This window comes from Charadrius vociferus, unplaced genomic scaffold (assembly GCF_000708025.1).
Source record: "Charadrius vociferus isolate BGI_N301 unplaced genomic scaffold, ASM70802v2 scaffold13, whole genome shotgun sequence".
Lineage (NCBI taxonomy): Eukaryota > Metazoa > Chordata > Aves > Charadriiformes > Charadriidae > Charadrius > Charadrius vociferus.
Genome location: NW_009647763.1, coordinates 971,592 through 993,200, shown reverse-complemented (window position 1 = coordinate 993,200; position 21,609 = coordinate 971,592). Strand labels below are relative to the sequence as shown.

The 21,609-nt window shown below is 39.0% G+C and overlaps 1 protein-coding gene across 1 annotated transcript in view; it reads left to right on the top strand.

Moving 5' to 3' along the window:
- The window catches only part of MAP3K5 (mitogen-activated protein kinase kinase kinase 5), a 74,059-nt gene that overhangs the window by 12,147 nt on the left and 40,303 nt on the right, over positions 1-21,609 (top strand). The window contains exons 4-10 of the mRNA XM_009882290.1: positions 188-356; positions 1,276-1,382; positions 4,955-5,125; positions 10,024-10,136; positions 16,677-16,836; positions 18,993-19,146; positions 21,245-21,352. Of these exons, the coding sequence (XP_009880592.1) occupies positions 188-356; positions 1,276-1,382; positions 4,955-5,125; positions 10,024-10,136; positions 16,677-16,836; positions 18,993-19,146; positions 21,245-21,352 (982 nt within the window). The remainder of the gene's footprint in view (positions 1-187; positions 357-1,275; positions 1,383-4,954; positions 5,126-10,023; positions 10,137-16,676; positions 16,837-18,992; positions 19,147-21,244; positions 21,353-21,609) is intronic.

The following is a 21,609-nucleotide window of genomic DNA, read 5'->3' as shown; positions in this document are numbered from 1 at the left end:
GTCCTGTTTTGCCTTCTGTCGAGACAAAATTGATAATGAATAATTTAGCCCCACCAAATCTCTCTGTTGATGCTGCTCTATTAATAAATATGCATTCCGCATGTACGTTGCGGGAGAGCTGCGGGGCCAGAAAAACAAATGCAAGGGACCTGTCCCAAATTGCTGACATGAAGTTGTTCCTCTGCAGCCAGTATTTCCGGGAATCCATTCTGAACGACATCAGGAAGGCACGTACCCTCTATACGGGCAAAGAGCTCGCGGCAGAGCTGGCAAGGATTCGACAGCGAGTGGATAACGTTGAAGTCTTGTCTGCTGACATCGTAATAAACTTGTTGCTATCCTACAGAGACATCCAGGTATGAATGCTGTGCTCTAAGATCATCTAAACCAGAGTAAATGAAATTACATTCTCAGTGAAATTTTTAGTGTATTTTGCACAGATTTGCTAACAAACTATGGCAATAATGCACACTAGTAAAAATCCTTTACAGTATCTTCACTGATGCTTTTTACTTTATTTTGTAGTTACAGTTTATAGCGTGCATTTATGTAGCAGAAAAGTGGCATTATTTTATAGCAGCACCTAAAAAGTGCACAACATATAATAACTGTTCTCCATCTCAGCATTACCGTGTGATGAACAGCCCCTAAAGGCTGATAGCATTCTGCTATTGTTATGTCTATGTATTCTTTGTCACCATACTTGTGACATTTCTCATGGAAACATAACATTTCCATACTTTGTTATACAGGATTTCAACTGTTGATCCTGAAACATTTTGAAGTGGTTTGGTTTTGTTTTGGTTTTGGTTTTGGGGTTTTTGTTTGTTTTTTTTTTAATATGTCAACAAGTAAGCTACTTTAAAAACTGTGCTATTGAGGGATTCTTTTATTTTGCTTTTGGGGTTCGTGTCTACTTCAGAGTTTTGGGATTCCTTAATTGAGATGCAGTTAGCATTTTGATGTCTGTACAATATGAACTCTGGTATGTGTTCAGCTTCTGAAGCTAACTTTAATCATGAAATAGATGTACTAAAATTTCCACAGGTCCACACTAAAGCAGTGTTTTCCTGCTAAATGCTGTGCATATTCACGTTTCTGATGAGTGCCAGGCTAGTTACAGTTTCAGACTGAAGAAACTGAAATCCATAAAACTTTGAATGAACTGAAAATACTTCTTAGTATGAAATGAGAGGGGCTTAGTTCAAAGAGGAGTTTATATAGGCATACCTCAGTATGTGGAGCTAAAACTTCATTATTCCCTTCTTTTGGAAGGATTATGATTCCATTGTGAAACTGGTGAAAACTTTAGAAAAACTGCCTACTTTTGACTTGGCTTCCCACCACCATGTGAGGTTTCATTATGCGTTTGCGCTGAACAGGTAAGAATCTTACCCTTCCTTCTGCTGTTGAACAGTAAATCAGAACTGCAAACTTCACACAGGGTTGGTAATCCCAGGTGAAGTTTCCAACTGGAATCTTCATACTGGGGTCTAGGGTTTTCACTGAAGCAACTTTGGGGGCTCTAAGCTTCATGGTCAATCTAAGCTTTCTTTTTCTCTCATACTGTCCAATTCCATTCCTTTTCCTTTAGTGTGAATGTTTGATTTGTCTTTCCATACGTTTGCATCATTCTTTTGTTTCAGTACCTAAATTGGAGCTAATAAATACCTAGCAGTACTTTACCTCTGTAAAATACACTTTTAAGGTTGCCGTATGAGCAGCAGTGCTGTAGCATTTGTGCTAACTTAGACATCATCTCAATTAAGTCTGAGTTCTGCTAGTGTCAGGACACAGGTGGAGAACTTTCATCAAATGTCCATCAGAAGATTATTATTTTTTAAATAATTAATAAAATATTTTTCATGTTCTCTGATAACATGCACAAAACATCCCATATGGAGCAGTACACACTACTTTCTTGGGTTAAATGAGAGCCAAGCCTAGAGGATACTGGCAATTGGGCAAGGCCCTCAAAGGGGAGTTTTTCAGAGGAAATTGCAGACGTTTTCTGCTCCTTTGCTGCTATCACAATGAACATTTTGCTATCAACGTTTAGAGTAGACCAGGTGTCAGCAGGCATTGAAATTCTCAAATATAGAAAATGTCTACAGATCTTTCTGCTTCTCACAAATTTGAATATTGTAATTCAGTTTCACTGTGGAGCCTCAAAACTGCATATTATGTCAAAGTAATGTCAAAATATGTCACGAGTAATTCGTTGAAAAAACAAAATTGTTTTTGAAAAAAAAAACCCCAACAAAAACCCCCCGACTATCTGTCACTGTTTCGTCTGAATGAAACGTCCAGATCCTTTCTTGTTCCTTTATAGCAGGTGTATGAAGGTATGAATGTTGTGCCCTTTTTGATCCTGCTTTGCCATAAATATGTGGAGTTTTGCAGATTAAATAATCCAGCATGTATCTGTCACTTCTACGTGGCCTTCGCAAAGGTCACCAGGTGTACCTTGGAGTTTTAACAAGTTATTTAGACTTCAAGGTCACCATTTCCTAAAACAAAGTCACCTTTGAAAACAGGACTTGACTAGTTCACTGAGGTGCTAAAAAAACTTGCAAAACCACAGTGTAATCTTTTCAGACAGATCCTTATACTTCATTGGTTCTGTTGGGACTTCTTGCAGACTGAAAGGTCTGTTTTTTTTATAGATATGACTGTAAGATGTAGCCTTTGAGGGTATCTGTCATACAAAAGGTTTACACAGTACCTCCAAAGTAGTTCAGATCAGATTTTCCTTTCCCTTCCTTCTCCAGATTGTACATTCAACCAGAATCCATGACAGCCATGAAAATGTTCAGGCTTTGATGTATGCCAAGAAGGAATTACTCGGGCTAATTGAACCTTTCTCCTTGTTGGGAATACAGAGGATGTTTCCTAAATGATGGGAATACAGAGGATGTTTCCTAATGAGCTAAAGCAGATCTAGAATACTCTGCAGATCTGAATGTTTGCTGTGGAAGAAGCTGTCCCTCTTGCTTCTAATCCAGGTCACTAGTACGGAAGGATGGAGCAGCTCAATTAGTCAGGATTAGTCTGACCTAAATCAGGAAAGTGTGTGAGGGCATTGATGATGGAGGAGTAAGGAGAAAGAAAAGTAGGGACCTCTGTCTCTGGAGACCAGCAAAGTGTAAATGGCTCACAGTACAACACACCGTTGTGCCTCACTGGTTTTGTTCTCGTTGAGTTCAGCAAGCTATTGGTTTGATCGGAATTAGTGATAGTTGATACAAGATGTGGAATAGTTATCCACCTGAAACTCCATTCTGAAAATTGCCCTTCTGTAATGAAAGTCAGCCAAAAAGCATAAAAAAGCTGCAGGCTTACCCTTGTCGCTTTACTTGCATGCTCAATATGAGAAGAGAAAACCAAAGGAAGCAAACCTTCAACACCTGGGCAAGTGATCATTTGGCAGGGGAACTAAAATCACACAGACCTGAAGGAGTCTGTAACTTGCTCAGCCAGGAGCACTTGATTTCTCTCCCTGGGGCCTGGGATTGGGAGCACTCGTCTATCTCAAATGAGTACGGCAGCCTTGCTGTGCCACTCTAGATGTACTTGGGGAACCTACTGCAGCTCTGTAGTCTGAGGGGACTTTTCCTAATTTGTTAGAATTTGACTGGTCTGAAGGTTGGGAAGTGGCACCGCTGGTCACTTGTCTTTCTCGTCAGGCTGAGGCATCAACAGAAGTTGGCCCAGCATGTGGACTTGTACACTCTATTTGGCTTTTTTGCTTAGGAAAGCAGTTTATACTGTCTGCTCAGACAAGGGCTTTTGCTCTCTTAATTATTTTTGTTATGATGTAAGTAAGATGTCCTCTGTTGCCCATTCTTCTTGATTTAAACCTTTTCTTCCACATCACTGCCTTATGGAGCTGCATACATGAGCTCAGAGCTCAGGTGTCCCTTAGAGTACACATGCTCTGATCTCTCAGGTTTGACATTGACATCGCCTGTGCAGATGAATCAAAACTTTGATATGCTCTTGTAGAGGGGGAAGAAAAAAATCCATTACTAAACCTCTGATCAAGTAGTGTCTGCTTTAATATGTCAGTGCCTTTTGATGTGTTTTTTTCTTTTTTCTTTCTGAGGTAGTCTTCTCTTGCAAGCTTCTTCAGTGCAAAGCTCGCAAGACAGATACAAAACCACTTTTATATATTCCCCCCAACTCCAATTGTAGCCACTCAAATATTACAAGTAATTTCTCCAAAATATTATCATACTCTCCCCAAACCACTGAAGAATAGTTTTTCCTGTAGTAAGGAGTAAGGATTTGCTTGGTCAGTGTACAAATACGTAAAAAATTCTAAACTCTTGATACTGAATGATGTAGGTATCTAAACTATGAGTCACCAGGAAGTGTCTAATGCTTGCAATTATGTGGTTTATTTGTCTGAAGTACTTTTGTTAATATTGCCTTATTGGCTTCGCTTCGTAACCTTCCCTATCATGGGAATTCAGTCTGCTTTGTGCTTTTTGATTATTTTTTTTTGCTTCACATTCAAAATGTATATTAAAAAAAAATCACAAATGCAAGATGGAATATTTTTTCCTTTAAAGCATGAATTACTATGAAAGAAATATTAGATAGGAAACAGAGGTCCGTACCTTTCTGGTTTTTAAGAAAGTAATACATGATCTTTCTAAGAATTGCTCTTGAGGCTCTGGTTGCTGTTGTCAGTGCTGTGCTGCAGCTGATGCTTCATGAGAGAGAGAAAATATGTTTGGGGGCTTTTATAAAGGTGTCCCATGATATTAAGAAAAGGAAAAAAAAAAAGGGAAAAAAGTGGTGGGAAGTGTGCATGTATAATATAGTCCATTGTGTCTAGGAGCACATATTACATGGATGAAGTCATGCATATATATTCAAACACGGTCATGAAAAAATATTTGTTGTTAACTTTATTGGTTTTTTTAATCAAATTTTTTACTTTTCATAGGCGAAATCTACCTGGAGACAGGCAGAAAGCTCTAGAAATTATGATTCCCCTGGTAGAACAGGAAGACCAAGTAGCTTCAGACATGTACTGCCTGGTTGGTCGAATTTACAAGGACATGTTTTTGGAATCCGGGTTCATAGATACAGAAAGCAGGGACAAAGGGACGTTCTGGTGAGTACTGTTTTCCTGGTCTATGTCCTTTTGTTAGCTTTGGGAAAATATTCTTTAAACAAGAATACATTTCACCTGTTTTTCATTCCAAATATTTGACATCCCTAAAAGGATACAATGAATCTTCTAATCTTCACTTATTTGTTAAGAATGAGGAAATTTATGTTGGTCACAGATCTGGTTCTGCGAAGTTCCTAAAGTGCCTCCGAGACTTGGAAGGTTAGGTAGCTCTCATCAGAGTGTGTTTTCCTTCTTTTTCCCAAATGTGAAGTCTCCTGTTTACTATATTATTCTTAGGAATCTGGGCCAGACAACAATCAATTGGCATATCTGCAATCTGATAGATATTAGCTAGCTAGGATTAAAGGTGCTGAGGTTTAATTCTGCACTGATACTTATGATGTACCACTCTGGTTTTTTTCAGCTTCCATGCTCGCAAGCAATACGACTGTTCCAAACTCATGCTGGCAAAAGTTTTATCACCCCATAATCACCATATAATATGTGCATATTACAGTGGAGTAGGGAACCATAGATAGTCAAAGAAGCACGCGATGGGCTAGACAAATTCTAATTTTAGAGGCAGGTGTCATGGTGTTTTTATTGCTTTTGAAATGCACTAAAACGCTGTTATGTGGAATAGATTAAAAAGTGGAGGCACTGGATGCCATCCTAGACTTCTGTCAGGATGAGCTGCTTTTCTCCGTTATGGAGGAAACAGACAATCTGTGTTTGTGTCCTCTGCATCAGATCCTAGTTCTGGTCTTGCGCTCGTCAGCTGCCTGTTGAATTTAATGCTTAGAATGGAAAGCTTTCTTCTCCCTTCGTCATTTATCACTTGTTTTCAGTAAACTTCAGATTAGAACTGTCTTTGGGAAAAGATAAGATATAATTGTTTACCATTTATGGCCTCAAAATACAAGTACAGTTTATAATTGCTGGTCATGCTTTACAGTTTTGCAATGCTTACTGGATTTTTTCTCAAAGATGTTAAAATAACAGGAATGCAGCATGTTATCGTCATCGTTGTCCCCTTCATAATTTTGGATTAAAGAAAAATGTTGTTTCCTCTAAGGCAAAACCCATAACAAACTTCCAATATTCTGTTTTAAAAAAATATTATGCTAGTGTCATGAACTAATAGAAAAAGAAAACTGTAGTCCTGTACACAAATACAAGGCTCTATCACAGGCTAAATAGAATAAATAGGAATTACTTTTGTACGTCTTGCTTTTTTCCTCATTCATACTGCCTTATGAACAGACAAACTTTGAGATCTTTCAAACATAATTGAACTAAAAATAATTATATGTATAATAGTGGTAATTACTCCTAGAATATTTCATGTAGCCATTTTAACACACTTTTAATAGATACATCTTAGCAATCATGATATTCATACATTTGATGAGGGGAAAGGGTTGCAGTCAGGCATAGCAGTTTGGGAAAGGACAGCAGGCTGGCAGCTCCTGCAGCAGGGTGGGATGCTGACCGGCCAGCCCCTAAATAATCCCTGAAGTCTCTGGCAAGTATGACCCAACACAGACTGCTCCGTGCTGCCACGGAACAAGGTGATCCCGGTTGAGTCAAGCTGGAGTTTGGCCGGAAGCCGTACTGGATGGGTCAGTTGCTTTTGGTTTGTGCTTTATGCTGGATTTTGATTTGAATTCTAGTGTTAGTCATTCAGCAGGCTTGACGTGGCTGAAGGGTTGAGTCATAACTCGGGGGAAGGCTCTTGGGAAGGAGCAGACCTACTCCAGTGCTCCACAGCAGGGCCACAACCCAGGAAGGTATGTGCAGGAACAATGCCTCCATGATAGCATTACGGTATGTTGAGATAAAGGTTATTATTTCAGTCTTAGAGAGATGAGGATGTGGAAGTATAGTGAATTGCATAAAATAATGAGAATTTGCCAGCAGAACCAAAGCATTGGCTTTGCAACAACTAGTGATGTCAAGGTACTTGGTCTATTGGAGGGAAAAAAAAAAATAATAGGCAGGCAGTGACAATTAAAAGCAGAATAAAAGACACCTTTCATATAAATATGAGCGAAGAGATGAAAGATTAATTATTAACTGTCACTTTCTTGTTGCATATTGACAGTGCAAATCAGACTTACCAAAGCTATCAAGTCTTTATTCAAATCTCTTTACTGCTACCTCCCTAATTCAGTCTGCACAGCAACATTTTCCTAAATGTCGGCTTTCAATTTCTTGATGGCTTTTATAATCGCATCAACTAAGCCAGCCTCTACTTTATAGGAAGACTTTTAAACCTTACCGCCTTTCTATGATACTGTGCGGGTTCCTCCAGCGATATCTGGGGATTGACAATGTACAGCAATTGCACCAGGTGAATTTAAATCAGTTCAGTCACAGATGTGACTTGTGAGTTGTTTGGGAAACCATGAATATTTTAATCTGTTGAAAAGTAATTATTACAGGGGTTTTTTATTATTATTTTTATTTTTTGTCCATAAATTTTTGCTGTCCAGGCTATGTGGATATAAGGTAGGTTTAAGAATGTCAGGACAGGATTGCACCAAATATAAAATTACACTTTTGGTTGTAACAATTTAGGAGGGGTAAATAGGACTACAGAGTTCCAAGATACTAGTATTCCTTGGTGTGAGTAGCATGTAAAGATGGCTAGAAAGATGAGTTTCTGCTGTAGGGAAGGGAGATTTGGAAGCAATTTGGAAAGAAAACGCAGAACCCAGGAGCAGAAGTTCCCATGGTGTCCCTTCTGGTCTGCTGGGGGTAGGTGGCGAGGTCCCGACAGCAGGGGACTGCAAGGGTGGCCTCTGACAAGAGACAAGGAGCTGCCCGATGTCAGACCCAGTCATCTCCAATGGACTCATCACTGGCCAAAACTGAGCACATCAGCAGCACTGGTGGCGCCTCTGTGGTAACATATTTAAGAAAGAGGTATTTGGGGGGCTGTTTCTGCAGGCAGTAACTGTTTTGCAAACTTAAGCTCACCTCCACCTCTTCTGCCTGTACAAATAACATTGTTTACAGCACAACTGTGCCCACCTGTTGATATGCACGAGAGATGCTTATTGTATCTTTAAATTGTGAAGTTTTGTATGTATCTGTCCAAGAACTAGAGAAATTTTGATAGTCATGCCAGAAACTCGGCATTTTGGGGCAAAATGGAAAAGCAAAAGTGTAGTCTTTTGTATTGGAACAAAAATACTTATTTTCAAGATTTTTTTTCTTATGTCAATCTTTCCTCTCTCCTCTTCCTGATATTGCATGAGGATGCCAGCGTGAAAGATCTCTAAGGCAAAAAAGGGAGTCCAGTTCCCAACATCACTGTCTCCAAAGAGGTTATGCCAGTCAACGGGTCTCTTCTGGCTATACATGCTTAGAATCAATGAGAGTGTCATTCTGTTTGGTTGGCAGGTTTTTATGGGGTTTGTGTTTTTGTTGTGGGTTGCTTTTTTTTTTTTTTTTTTTTTTAAATTGAGCAAAAATTTTTTGTATGTACTTTCTTCCTGGTTTTGTTGTAACTCACAGTACAAGAGGAAAGGCAGATGATGAAATAAAAGAATTAATTGAATCTTCTCTGCTCATCATGCTTTTTTTTAGATAACTAGACTCTTCTCTGATGTTTAAGTTCTTAGGAGGTGGGTAAATGGAGTATAGAAAGAGTATGTATGTAGCAGATTGAAGAGGAGCCTGTCTTGCAATTTTGGACAGCCAACCTTATGCTGAAGAATGCAAAGTCCTGAATCATTACAGCAAGAAAAACAAACAAAATTAAAAAAAAAAAACAAAATCAAACTTAAAAACCAGCCATATTTTTGGCCTGGTAGTATCAAAATGCCTTAGCTTTGCTTATATGTCAAAGTGTGGTCTCAAAAGCAAATCTTTAGTTTTTGCACAAATTATTTTTCTTTCCTTCCTTATTTATTAGTCTCACAGATTACTTAGCTTTTTTTTATATGATCTATTGGTTTGTCTGGATTTTTCCTATCCTTTTGAAATTAATTTTAAACTCCATTGCTTTTACTGTAGTGGAGTTGTGTTGACTGAATCTCTTGTGCTCCTTAACTCACATATGATAGTCTTGTTTGCCTCCTCCTCACAGCCATGTGTATACGTGTGTACGTATATATGCAACCAAACACATTCTTATTCTGTAGAACAAGTTCTGCTGTTGTCACCACCACTTGCATTGTTAGGATGAGGGTAGTGTGTGCTGTGTTTGTGTGAAGCCCCTCAACTTCTTTTAAGACAAGATCTAGGCTAGGTGAATACCACTGCTGTTCCTCTTGCTTGCTCACTTCCTCTTGAGGAGAATAAAATCTGGTATAGTGCTTTTTCATGTGAACAGACTCATAAGGACAATGTCAATAAAACACCCAGTAAAGAATAAAACCTGGAGTAGCTGAAATCGTAGCTAAATGCAAAGTGCGTTCTTGTATCCCATGCTTTTGTGCTTATGCATTTTGATATGCTTGTATGTCACTGTAGCAGATCCCCAAGAGAATCTAAGGTTTCAAGTCAGTGAAAATTCATATATTTAGAAGTAAATTAATGAGCTTATTAATAAATATAAGCGTGAAACAGATCTTTTACAAGCTGATTTATTTTTTTCTTTAATCTCAAAGAAAAATGGAAATCTGGTAAGATATTGTAACGTTACTGGGGTGGATGAGTAGGGTCTGTGCTTGTTGTATGAGGGGAAAGGAAATGGGAGGAGGATGTATAAATAATGGACTCCTAAAAATAACGACAAAGCATGTGTGGAATACAGTAAAATATTTTTGCTTCCATGGATTCTTTTTGTGTAAACAGAAGATAAGCACTTTAAAGTACCTAAAAGTATAATTATGTCCATATTAGATCGCATTATTTAGAAAGTAACCTTGTATGTTTGTTTTTTCTAGGTTCAAGAAGGCGTTTGAGTCAGAGCCAACATTACAGTCAGGAATTAATTATGCAGTACTCCTCCTGGCAGCTGGACATTGCTTTGATACTTCTTTTGAGCTGCGGAAAGTTGGTAATTATAGCTTGCAAATTCACAGTGAAATGGCATTCTCGTGAAAGTATGACGCCACCCACTGTCATAGGGGAAAAAAATCTGATGGTTGTATACGAATGCTTTGATAGTGAGCATCACTAAGTTGGGTCTCCCCCCCCACCACTGATCCCCTCTGATTGCGGGTGAGTGCTGTCATTGAAGACCTGGTTCCAGTTTCAGGTGATTACCAGAGCTTAGTGAAAACTGACAGTCCTTCTTTACAATGGCATCATTTGTATGAAACAGGAACACCTGAAGGGGGAATCCAGTTCCAGCTAGCATTCTTTAAAACAAACAAACAAATAAATAGCCCTGTGGAACTGTAGGGAATATGGACAAAAAAGGGAAAATGCACTTGTCTTGAGCTTGGGATGGGCTGAGAGAAGAATGTTTCTCTTCCTGTGCATTCTTTGAGGTTTCCTGAATATCTGTATACATAGAATCATGGAATCACAGAGTGGTTTGGGTGGGAAGGGACCTTTTAAAAGACCATCTAGTCCAACCGCTTTGCTGTGGGCAGGGCTATCTTTCACTAGATCAGGTTGCTGAACCTGACCTTGAAAACTTCCAACGATGGGGCATTCACAACTTCACTGGACAACCTGGTTCAATGTCTCACCACCGTTGTCATAAAAAGTTTCTCACTTAAGAAGGAAGAATTAAGGTGTCCATTTTGTTTGTGATTTTGCTGGATTTGAGGAGAGTGCCAAGTCAAGATTAGTCAGTAATACTTTCAGGGAAGGTATGGAAGAAAGCACTGAATGTAATATGTAGTAATATATTTGCAGCTGGCATTCTTCTTCATAAATTCTTGACTGAAGTCTTTTTTATCCTTCTGTCTCCTGAGGAGGTTGTCACATGAGAAAGAAACAATGTTTTTTCACTCCATAGAACATATCTGTAATCAGCCGCTGTTCTAATTTAGGAGTTAGGTGTGCACTGTATGTCTGGAAGTAATTTTCTAGGTAGAGAAGTTTTTGAAGTGTGAAGATCAGATGACATGGTTACTTTCACATAGCTAATGGAAGTGAAATTGAAAATCTCTGGTGTGAATGAGGGTGTTCATTTGGATGTGATAGGCTGTGTAGAGATGCCCCAACTATGGTGTTTGCCCTCCTGTGAGCGGGTGAGATTTTGCTTTTTAGGCCAGATAAAATACTTTCATCTCCTAAACTGAAATTTGAATTCTTGTGCCAGTGTAGGAGGTAAAAATACGTGTTTTGCTTTCTACATAGCGTTTGCAAATATTCACTCAGCTGGCCTAACTTTAAATTAGATAGTTTAGGAAAGATGGGCTATATTTATTGTGTAGTTTAATTTGAATCCTTCCATTTTAAAGAAACTTCTCAATTGCACACAGGCTACAGCCAACTAGATTTGGACAAATTAATTATACTGATGAAATCTGGGTGGTATTTGTAGGGATCAGATGTTTGGTATCATCTTCTTGTGAGCTTGTCCAGTGTTGTTTTCCCTATTGTTTGTATGGAGAACGTTACAGAAATTAAGGTTCCTTGTTACTTAAGGTTCCATCCATGGCCGATAAATAATTTAGTGGAGAAATATCCTAGCTATTTGGTGGAAGGTGGGTTGTTTTGGGGTTGTTTTGGGGTTGTTTTGGGGTTGTTTTGGGGTTGTTTTGGGGTTGTTTTGGGGTTGTTTTGGGGTTGTTTTGGGGTTGTTTTGGGGTTGTTTTGGGGTTGTTTTGGGGTTGTTTTGGGGTTGTTTTTTTCTTTTCAGCTGTTGGTGTGACTCTTGTGTAAACATTTACTTGGTGTCTGCTGAAATCCTTGATATAGCAACCCCCTCCTGTCATCTACTAGTGTCTATCTTTCTTATTTTGTTATGGGAAATGTTGTCAAAATACTTTAAGCCTCAGACTGACTTAACTATCTTGAAATAAGTTTTGAAATACGTGTATAATATAGACCTTATGTGTGTCGTTGGTCATTGATTTCTTGTTGATAAGACTGTGGTCACTGTTTATAGAATCATAGAACACCAGGTTGGAAAGGACCTGAAGGATCATGTGGTCCAACCTTCCTTAGCAAAAGCATGATCCAGACAAGATGGCCCAGCATCCTGTCCAGCTGAATCTTAAAAAGTGTCCAACAATGGGGAATCCACCACTTCCCTGGGGAAATTATTGCAAATGGCTGATTGTTCTCACTGCGAAAAATTTTCCTGTTGTGTTGGAATCTCCCCAGGAGTAACTTGTACCGGTTACCCCTCGTCTTTTCCATGTGACTCCTTGTAAAAAGGGAGTCTCCATCTTCTTTGTAGCCACCCTTTAAATACTGGAATGTGGTGATAAGGTCTCCCCTAAGCCTTTTCTCAAGGCTGAACAAGCCCAGTTCTCTCAGCCTTTCCTCATGTCAGGCTTTCCAGTCCTTTGATCATCTTTGTGTCCCTTCTCTGGGCCCTCTCCAGCCTGTCCACAGCTTTTTTGTATGGTGAGGACCAAAACTGAATACAGTATTCCAGGTGTGGGCTGACAAGCACAAAGTAGAGTGGACTAATGACTTTTTTATCTCTGCTGGTGATGCCCTTGTAGATGCAATCTGACATCCTGTTGGCTTTCTTTGCCGCAGCAGCAAACTGTTCACTCATATTGAGCTTGTTGTCCAGGTCCCTTTCCACAGAGCTGCTCCCTAGCCGGATAGATTCTAGCCTGTGCTGCCCTCCTGGATTATGTTTTCCCAAGTGCAAGACCTTACATTTGTCTTTGTACAGCGAGGTTTGTCAGCTGGCTTGGGTTGTGCTAGATTCTGAGGATAATTTAGTATTTTCTTTCTCTTGAGCTAACATTAATGTTTTAAACAAAATTAAGCAAAAGCATAGCGGTTCTGTGGGAAAATGTTTTGATTTTTTTTCCTGTCCCAAGAATCTCTTACACGTGTGTCATTATTTTTATGTCACCTCTTATTTAGATCTGTGTGTACTGTACAAGACCATTCATTAGCAGTAGTTAGATTTGCTTGGCAGTGCTTTCAGTTTGGCATCCACCCGAAGCATTATCTGTTGCACACAGAAGTTAGAGGAAGTCTGTCCTCTGGTGAGAGATGAGGATAGAGGTGAGAGCAAGCTGGTCGAAGTTCAGTCCAGGTTATATGGAAATGATATTGGTAGATTAGGTAGCTAAGGAAAAGATATGGTCCCTAACAACACTTGAGAGGGTGTCTGAGGCTGTAATTAGAAGATGCATATCTGATTACATTGGCAATAATGTAATAATTCCAGTAAAATTGAGAGTAAACCCAGTATCCAAGAGAATTTTTACCAGTTTTCATCAGATTAGAAAATTCGCTTTCTGAAGGTTCCTACCTCTACTTGTCAGATAATAGTTCACAACTAAATAATCATGTGAAGCATTTATGAAAATCCTCCTTCTATTTTCTGAATAGTGTTGCTTTAACTATGCAAAATTGCAGACTGAGACCAAACCAGAAATGCAGTGCTTTGCGTTGACAGTAATGATCTCTGCAGGCTGTGCAACTTTGACACACAAAGGATCCTGTAATATGAATTGTTCTGTCAATATTTTAGCAAGGAAAGCAGTTTATTTATAAAGCCGTCATAGTAATATTTAACTGGTAATATCTACTTACTATATCTTATTTTCTTCACAAGCTGTGGGTATATTCTTGGCATTATAAAAACAATGGCTTTTCTGGCATTAATGGTTCCTCTATTTTGGCTCATTTATTTTTAAGGCAAAATATTTTTGATAAAATATGCTGGAATTCAGCTGCTGCTTTTTTTTCTCTGTCTGTGACTGCCAAGTTTATCATGGAAGGAGAGAATGTCTTGACTTTGCTTGGATTTCCTTATACTCTCAAAAAGCTTTTAAAGATGGTGAAATCCAAATAAACTACAGAAGAGAAATTATAAAAGGAGACCACAAACTCAGAGTGAAATTGATGAAGGTGTTCACTTTGCATGTTTGCATAAAAAGTTTTTTTTATTCCCCCAACCCCAAGAAAAGACCAAACCCACTGGAAAAACAAAAGAAAACAAAAAAAACCCCACCTCTATTAAACTATAGTCTTTTGAACCTATTGCTAATGTCTCCACACTGCAACTGCATTTTTCCAACTTGCCTTTTGGGGATAAGTAAGTTTGTGGATGAGCTTTGTAGAGGAAGGTCAGCAAACTAGAGTGAGTTTTAGCAGTGAGTACCTTATCTTTCTCAGAAGAATTTGATGAGAGGCTGCTGTTGTCTTCTCTAAGGTAATAGGATCCACTTCACAGAATACTTGGATAAAACTTCCAGTTCATCCAGAGTACATAACAGTAATGATTCCCAAACCTGGTGTCCTCAGATGTCATTGCTGCTACACATCCATCCTTTCTGCCACCATCTTCCTGTAGCTCTCCCTTATTCCACGAGCGGGGACTCAGAATCCTTGCTATCGCCAGTCTTACCCTCTTAACAACCACTTCTCCCTGCCACACCAGTAATCTCAGTCCCTCCCTTCCCTTGTGAGTTGTACCTTTCATCAAAACCACGCGCTCAGTTTGTACGTTGCTTTGGCTCTGTTCCCACCTCTGGAGCACAGGAGGGTTGTGACGGGTGGGTTCTTGCAGGCACAATGAAGCACGGCGGGGTATGTGAGCCTGTGAACCACACACCAGTGCTGCTGCTTGTGATGACAAATAGCTTGTGATAGCTTGTCAGCGGTCATTGCAACTGTGAGTGCTATCACCCAGTACTTAGTGAAGGCCCTCCACACAGCTAAATTGCTCCCTTTCCCCTTCTCCCAGCAAAGGTATACCCGTCTGGAATGATTCATGTGTTCCTGTGATACCAATTCCTTACTTCTCTCGTGTTGAGGTCACGTTCAAAGCCTGTGGAAGTTAGTAGGTGTCTATCTGCTCTTGCATGTTGCTGTCGTGTTCACGCGGATGTTTTAGACATTGTAGCAGAGCCCTTCAGCCTTTGAGGGTATTGCTGAGCAGTGTTACACTAGGGTCCTGGGGGAGATTAATTTTTTTCCGTTGACTGTGTTGTGTGGATAGCCTGTAGGTTTAGGTTTCTAGAACCCACATTTAACACAAATTCCCCCTTGCTATCCTACACTGACAAGTGTAGGTGTACATCCTCAAGGGGTCTCTTGACAACGTGCATGTATGTAGCACCCTGGCTTAAAGCCTTGCAGAGCTGATATACGTAGAGATGGTCACTGCTGTACGTTGTGAAGTTGATGGAGGTGATGTACATTGCGTCATCTCAGGTAGATCTGAGATATTTTGTAAAATCTATTGCATTTTTTTCTCTTCAGGGATAACTAAGTAAACTTTTTCTCCCAAGAAGCGAGCAAATAGTGGTTTTATGATTTAAGTATTATTTTGTTCTGTGTGTTACTCAAGCATGACAATTTCTTGTTAGCAAGAGAGAACAAAGTGTGAAATATAGATGGGAAATAGGCTATAGACCACTTGGATACAATTTCACATTTTAAAAACATTTGTTGTCTGATGTTGGTAACATAAAAATGAGAACAATGTGAGAAAACAAGATGAATTTTGTAGGCTGAAATGTAGCTAATGTAATGATATCCGTTTTGATAAGACTTATTGCTGCTTCCAGCATGATGTTTAGTCTGCTAGCTACTTAACGAAGGTTAAGGGAAAAATACAGATCAACAGTTGTACTGAAATTTCTTATGAATACTCAGCCTTAATATCAAGGCCAATGGAAGGTGATGTGGGAGGGAAACTGTCATAGTGGAGTAGTGTGGGAAAAGTGAATCTAAGACTGTGCTGGTGAAGAGGCTTGTCTTGTAAGCTGCAAATTGTTTTATTTGTGGGGCATGGTGTAGCATATCTCATGTTAGCTATAAATATGTAGCAGCTAATACGAACTAAAAATCATCCTGAAGGCCACAGGGAAACTGGTAATTCTCAGAAAACTTAACAAGTCAAAGTAAAACCGGAGGCTCTCCATAGTCTTGAGTTGCTGAGGGACTTATGAATATTAATAGATGTCTTTCATTGGGGTAGGACTTGCGGCAATTAAAAGAACATCACTGCTGGAAGAAGCCCAGTGGATCATCTGTTCCTTCTGCATGGGACCTTGTCTATAAAGGTAAGTTTGGGGCTTGGGGCTTGTAAGTCAAAAAGCACAAAGCAGAGAAAAACATAATAGGTGCCTTATTCAGCATCTGTTAAGTTTTTACAGCTATGTTGTGTAGCCTAAGGCCCCAATTTGCCTTTACAGATGAGGTCCATGCAAGAACATAGGTAATCTGACTGTGGCCTTGTCCTGACAGTGATGTCTTAAAGTTCTTTTCTTGAGAAGCCTTTAGGAAGAGGGGGAGGGGAAAAAAAAACCTGCTACCACTTAGGGTGTTTGGAAGGCATGTAACATTAACCGGTAAGTATGATTTTTCCATCTTACTTTATTGAAATGTAGAGGCTACGGTAATTTAAGCAATTAATAGATTTCAAATCAGGGAAATTATTATTTTTAAACCTGCATTAATACATTCCTGTGACCTATTATTCTTTTTACTACAGGAGTAAAGATCAGCAGCCTGCTTGGTAAAAAGGGGAGCTTGGAGAAACTGCAGAGCTATTGGGAAGTGGGATCTTTCTTGGGGGCCAGTATGTTGGCTAATGACCACATAAGAGTGATCCAGGCTTCAGAAAAGCTGTTTAAGCTGAAGGCACCAGCATGGTAAGGTGGTAAACGAGATCATGTATGTTGCTATGTATTAACACATTTGACTCTTTCAGCTTTTGCATTAGGTATTGTGTTTAGCTGACAGGAGATTAGTTTTGTGTTTTTAACAGATTTTCCTGACTGTGTATTGTTTCACTGTGCTTTCACCCAGACAATAGACTCTTTCCATTTTGCCCTTATTCAGGAATAGATTTGATATGGATCTTTAATTTGATGTCTGAGAAGAGCAGATTCAGCAGAAGAGCTCCAGGCTCTTCAGGAGGGCAAGGGAGAAAGGAGTAGTTGCTTGTAGGCACTGTACTTACTTCAGTGCTTACATTGATGAAGAGAAGCGGTAGTGGCATCTGGGTTTAGTCATAACCGCCTGAAAGTTTTTGGGAATGCACGCAGCTTGGCTAGAGAGGCATGGACGTACCTTGGAATACTGGGATGGTTCCTGCACATACCAGCTGTTTTAAGAGCTTGAACACGAATGAGCTCTACGGTGCAAGTTGCATCTCATCGTGATTGAGAAGAATGCAGGTTAAAGTCCAATGAACAGAAAGTTTAGAAATCTAGGGTTGAAGACAACCCTGTAGGCTCAACATCTGTTACGCAAAGGCCAAGAGATGTGTGCCCTGACAGCAGGCTGCTGGCACCTGCTCTGCTCTGGATATAGGCGGCAAGGTAAGAGCCAGTCACCTGCCCATCAAGGGCTGGGGTCCTCTTAGCTGGGGAGAACCAAGGCTCCTTTCTGACTAAAAAAGCTGTCATTCTGCCAATTGAAAGGGTCCATATGTCTCAGCCTATGTATTTTTGTCTTTTTATAAAAGTTAGAAAGTGTCTCCAAAAGCTCATCAGAGGGGAATCTTTGTATGTGTGCTAAAATATGGAAATGCTAAATTTCTACATTGACATAACATAGGAAACTGTCAAAATGAAGCACTCCAAATTTTCTGACCAAATATTTTGTAAATGCTGTTTAAAGTGTATTTATCTGCAAGGTTTTCCATTTTTACTATGTGCATGTTTTACTGAGAAGCTGGATAGCACACTCTGGAAGTCTCCTGGTAGAGTTTTCTGGAGTTTATGAATGCCTGCTTGTTAGGATTTTATGTACCAGTGCCTTTGGGGTTTAAGGCTGTGGATTAGACTCTGAAAATACAGCACACTCATTTGTGTTCCAGGAAGGATTTCTCCTGTGAGCGATTTCTTCCCAGTCTGTTGTCTGCTGTACAGCAGAGCCCACTTGGTGCAAAGAGGAGTAGATACAGTACCTTAAGCTGGGTATCCCCGTGGCCTAAGAAGGATGATTGGAAAATACACAGCTATGCAACTGTTCCCAAAAGGCTCCCTGAGTTTACATTATGCCTTCTTGTCATAAGCCTGGAAACAAAGTTTCTGTGAATAGTCTAATTGTGATAAGGTGATAGCTGTGATAAATCCTCTTCAAGCGTGTATATCTCATTGCTATAGTATTAATAAAAATTGCATAAGATTATGTTTACAACTTTTAAAAAATGCCAGGAGAAAGCAATATTATGAGGAGCCCCATCAATCAGTCCCAGAAAGCAGAACAACAGAGGGATGAGCTGCATTTAGGGGAGACATTCAGCACTTCTCTTGTCCTTCCCTAGCAATGCCAAAAGGCTGCTTAGCGTAGCTGCTCTTGTCTTTATAGGATAATCAATTCCAGAAGTGTCATGTTTTAGAAATCTGTGTTAAACAACTGCCAGTGCAGATACAATACAGAAGATAGAACAGTGTAGAAAGTTAAACTAGCGGACTTTTCACCTGAGTTTTTATTTGAGGTTGGTATCTACTGCAACAAGTTTGATGTGGGCTCAGTTTGGTCGATAGGTAGAAGATTTAGCTATTTCATGAAGCTTCTGTGGTTTAGGATAGGAGACAGTGTATGGGATCAGGAATATATGCAGGAAGAAGTGTCCCCGAACTCATTTATATTTCAAGTTACATTTCAAGTTTCATAGCAGCTATGTTTCCAGTTTGAAATGGGGAATTGCTATTATTAAAAGAGTCCTAGAGAACCAAAATCTTAGTGGCTGCCTTGGTGTTGCAATGGTGAATGCTTCAGTTATGATAAAAGGTCGAGACACATTATTTACAAACTGTATTAAATGTACTATCTATGTATGCTTGGATGATCACAGGTACCTGAAGTCTATTGTAGAGACGATTTTGATATATCAGCATTTTAAGAAACTGACTCCAGAACAACATACAGCCAAACAGGAACTTGTGGACTTCTGGATGGACTTCCTTGTTGAAGCCACAAAGACAGACGTGTCTGTAGTTCGATTTCCAGTAAGTGGTTGTTTTGTTGTTGGGTGCTGGGTTTGTTTGGTTTTTGTTTTTTGGGTTTTTTTCAACAAATTGTGACATGAAGGAAATGAACACAAAACACTGGTTGTTTTTAGGTTGCTAGACAATAAACTGCTTAACAATTTATTTAGGTTTAATTGGTTGCACGTGGCTACAATGGGATTGCACAGTGTGTGCCATATGGAAGTAATGAGGAAAAAAGTCAAGATAGAACTTTGCTATTTAGTGTTTGCTACCAATGGGTGTACTTCTAAAGCAAACCTTTGCAGTGTATTCCAGGTGATACTATATTAACTGTATTATGTTTTGAAGAAAAGATATTTAATTTCAGTCTCTTCCTAGCTCAGCAGGCTTTGCATACCCTACTGGCAATTAAGTCTTTGCTCAGTTAGAGGTTAAAAATCAGCCCAAGCAATCAGAAATCTCTTGTTCCAGCTACTAGACAATGTATTTCAAAAACATTGCACTATAAGTGTAATATTTGTTCCACAAACATTTTGCTGGAAATTTTTATTAGATACCCTGGTGTTGTACAATGTCCTGAAAGCATACTGCAAAAAGATCTTTGTTCCCTGTACATATTAACTATATATATATATATGGGAAATAATGTCTTGGGTATTCCTTTTAGCTAACCATTAGCAAATACAGCTTTTTGTTTTAAATGGTAGTTGCTGTTGCCTCCCAGATACTTCAAGTGCATCCTGTCTGTTTTGTACAGTTCTTTTGGCTTCCATGTGTAGATGGGGTAATAAACCATAAGGAAGACTCTGGTGTTGAACAGCAACAGCTTGAGGCAGTAAAGTGAAAGCAACATGAGACTCTCCAGGGAGTCTGGTTCTCCTTCTCCTGGGAGAATGGGCGTAAAGTTTTGCAGGGAAGCAAAAAATATTTTGAATCCTCTGGTTTCTTTTGTAAGAGACAACGACATGTCCTTTTTAGACTTTTGATGGTGAAATGGTGCAATTAGATACTTAAAATAGTCTCTGACTTATAAAACTGTCCAAGTCAAATGGTTTGGATTTTTGTTAGTATTAAGAGACAAACTAAAACTGATCATTGTGATAGCATGAGCCAAAAGATAAACCCAGCGACCACATAGTTTGATTGCGTTGTACAGGAAACTATTCTGGTGTTGCAGACAGACATACTTGATCTGTCATAAAACAAAAATTCTATTTGTGCCTATTCAGAAGGAAAATCACACCATCCAACAAGACAACAAAATAAAACATAGTAACTTTCTTTTCCCTCCCTTCTCCCAGACTCTTGGAGATAATTTATTCTAAAAGAAGCTATTTTCAGATTTCCTTGTTGTGAATAAGGATAGCTTGAACTTAAGGACTTCACTGTCCATCCATACTAGCTTAGCTGTCAGTTACTGTCTTATCTGGTAGCATCAGGGTCATCATCCTCTTTTCGGCCTTTAGAGGAAGAAATGACACAGCACATGGGTAACTTGCTATAGGCTAAAGACCCCAATCTGTGAAACAGTCTAAACCAGATTTTAGAAATTATAAGTGTCTAGAGATGCCAAGTGACACATTTCAAATCCCACTGGTTGTCATTTATCGAGTTAAACGCCTAGGTACTTTTCAAAATTTGGCCTTGCACTTCTTCCAGTGTATCTATGTGTTCATTGACTCTGTAGGAGGTGACATGGCTTAGATTTGACTCTAAGCCATTGCTTTTTCCAAGACTTTCTGCTTAGGTGCTTATGTTTGGGGTTTTTTAATAGATGTAGGCCAAGTCGTCCCAGTCAATCATTATTTCCTAAAGCATTTCTTTGAACTCCAAAAATTTTCAAATGAGAAATTCTGTGTCTTGGATATTTTGAAGATGATATTTGATGTTTGATAATAACCTTATATAAAAAAATAAATTTAAATTGGCTTTTTAAAAAAATATTAAGTTTCTGTCAGCCATACTAAACTAGCCCAGTAGCTAAAATTTTACTTTTCATTCTGTTTCCCCTGTTTTTCCTGCTATGGTATGACTACAGAAATAGTTTTAAGATTTTATACTTTTTAAAGTTCTACATGTTTTTTACTAACTCTTAAAAATTATTTTTTTCTACAAGGTTTTAATATTAGAACCAACAAAAATCTATCAGCCCTCTTATCTCTCCATCAACAGTGAAGCTGAGGAGAAGACTGTATCTATCTGGCATGTGCTGCCTGATGACAAGGTATACCATGATGTTGTCTGTAGTTGTAACTTTTTTCCACAGTTTAAAAGTATGTGTGGTACATAAGGCCTATAACAAGTAAACAGCTGCATCTAATGATGGATTCTGCAAAGGAGAAAAGTGTTTTAGTAACATACAGGAAGATGCTGTGGAGATATGTTGCCTTGCATTTTTTAATTTTTATATTTAATATGTCATTCTTAATTTTTTCTTTAAGTTTGTCCTGTTCAATGGATCTTTTGTTTTCATCTTTTTTT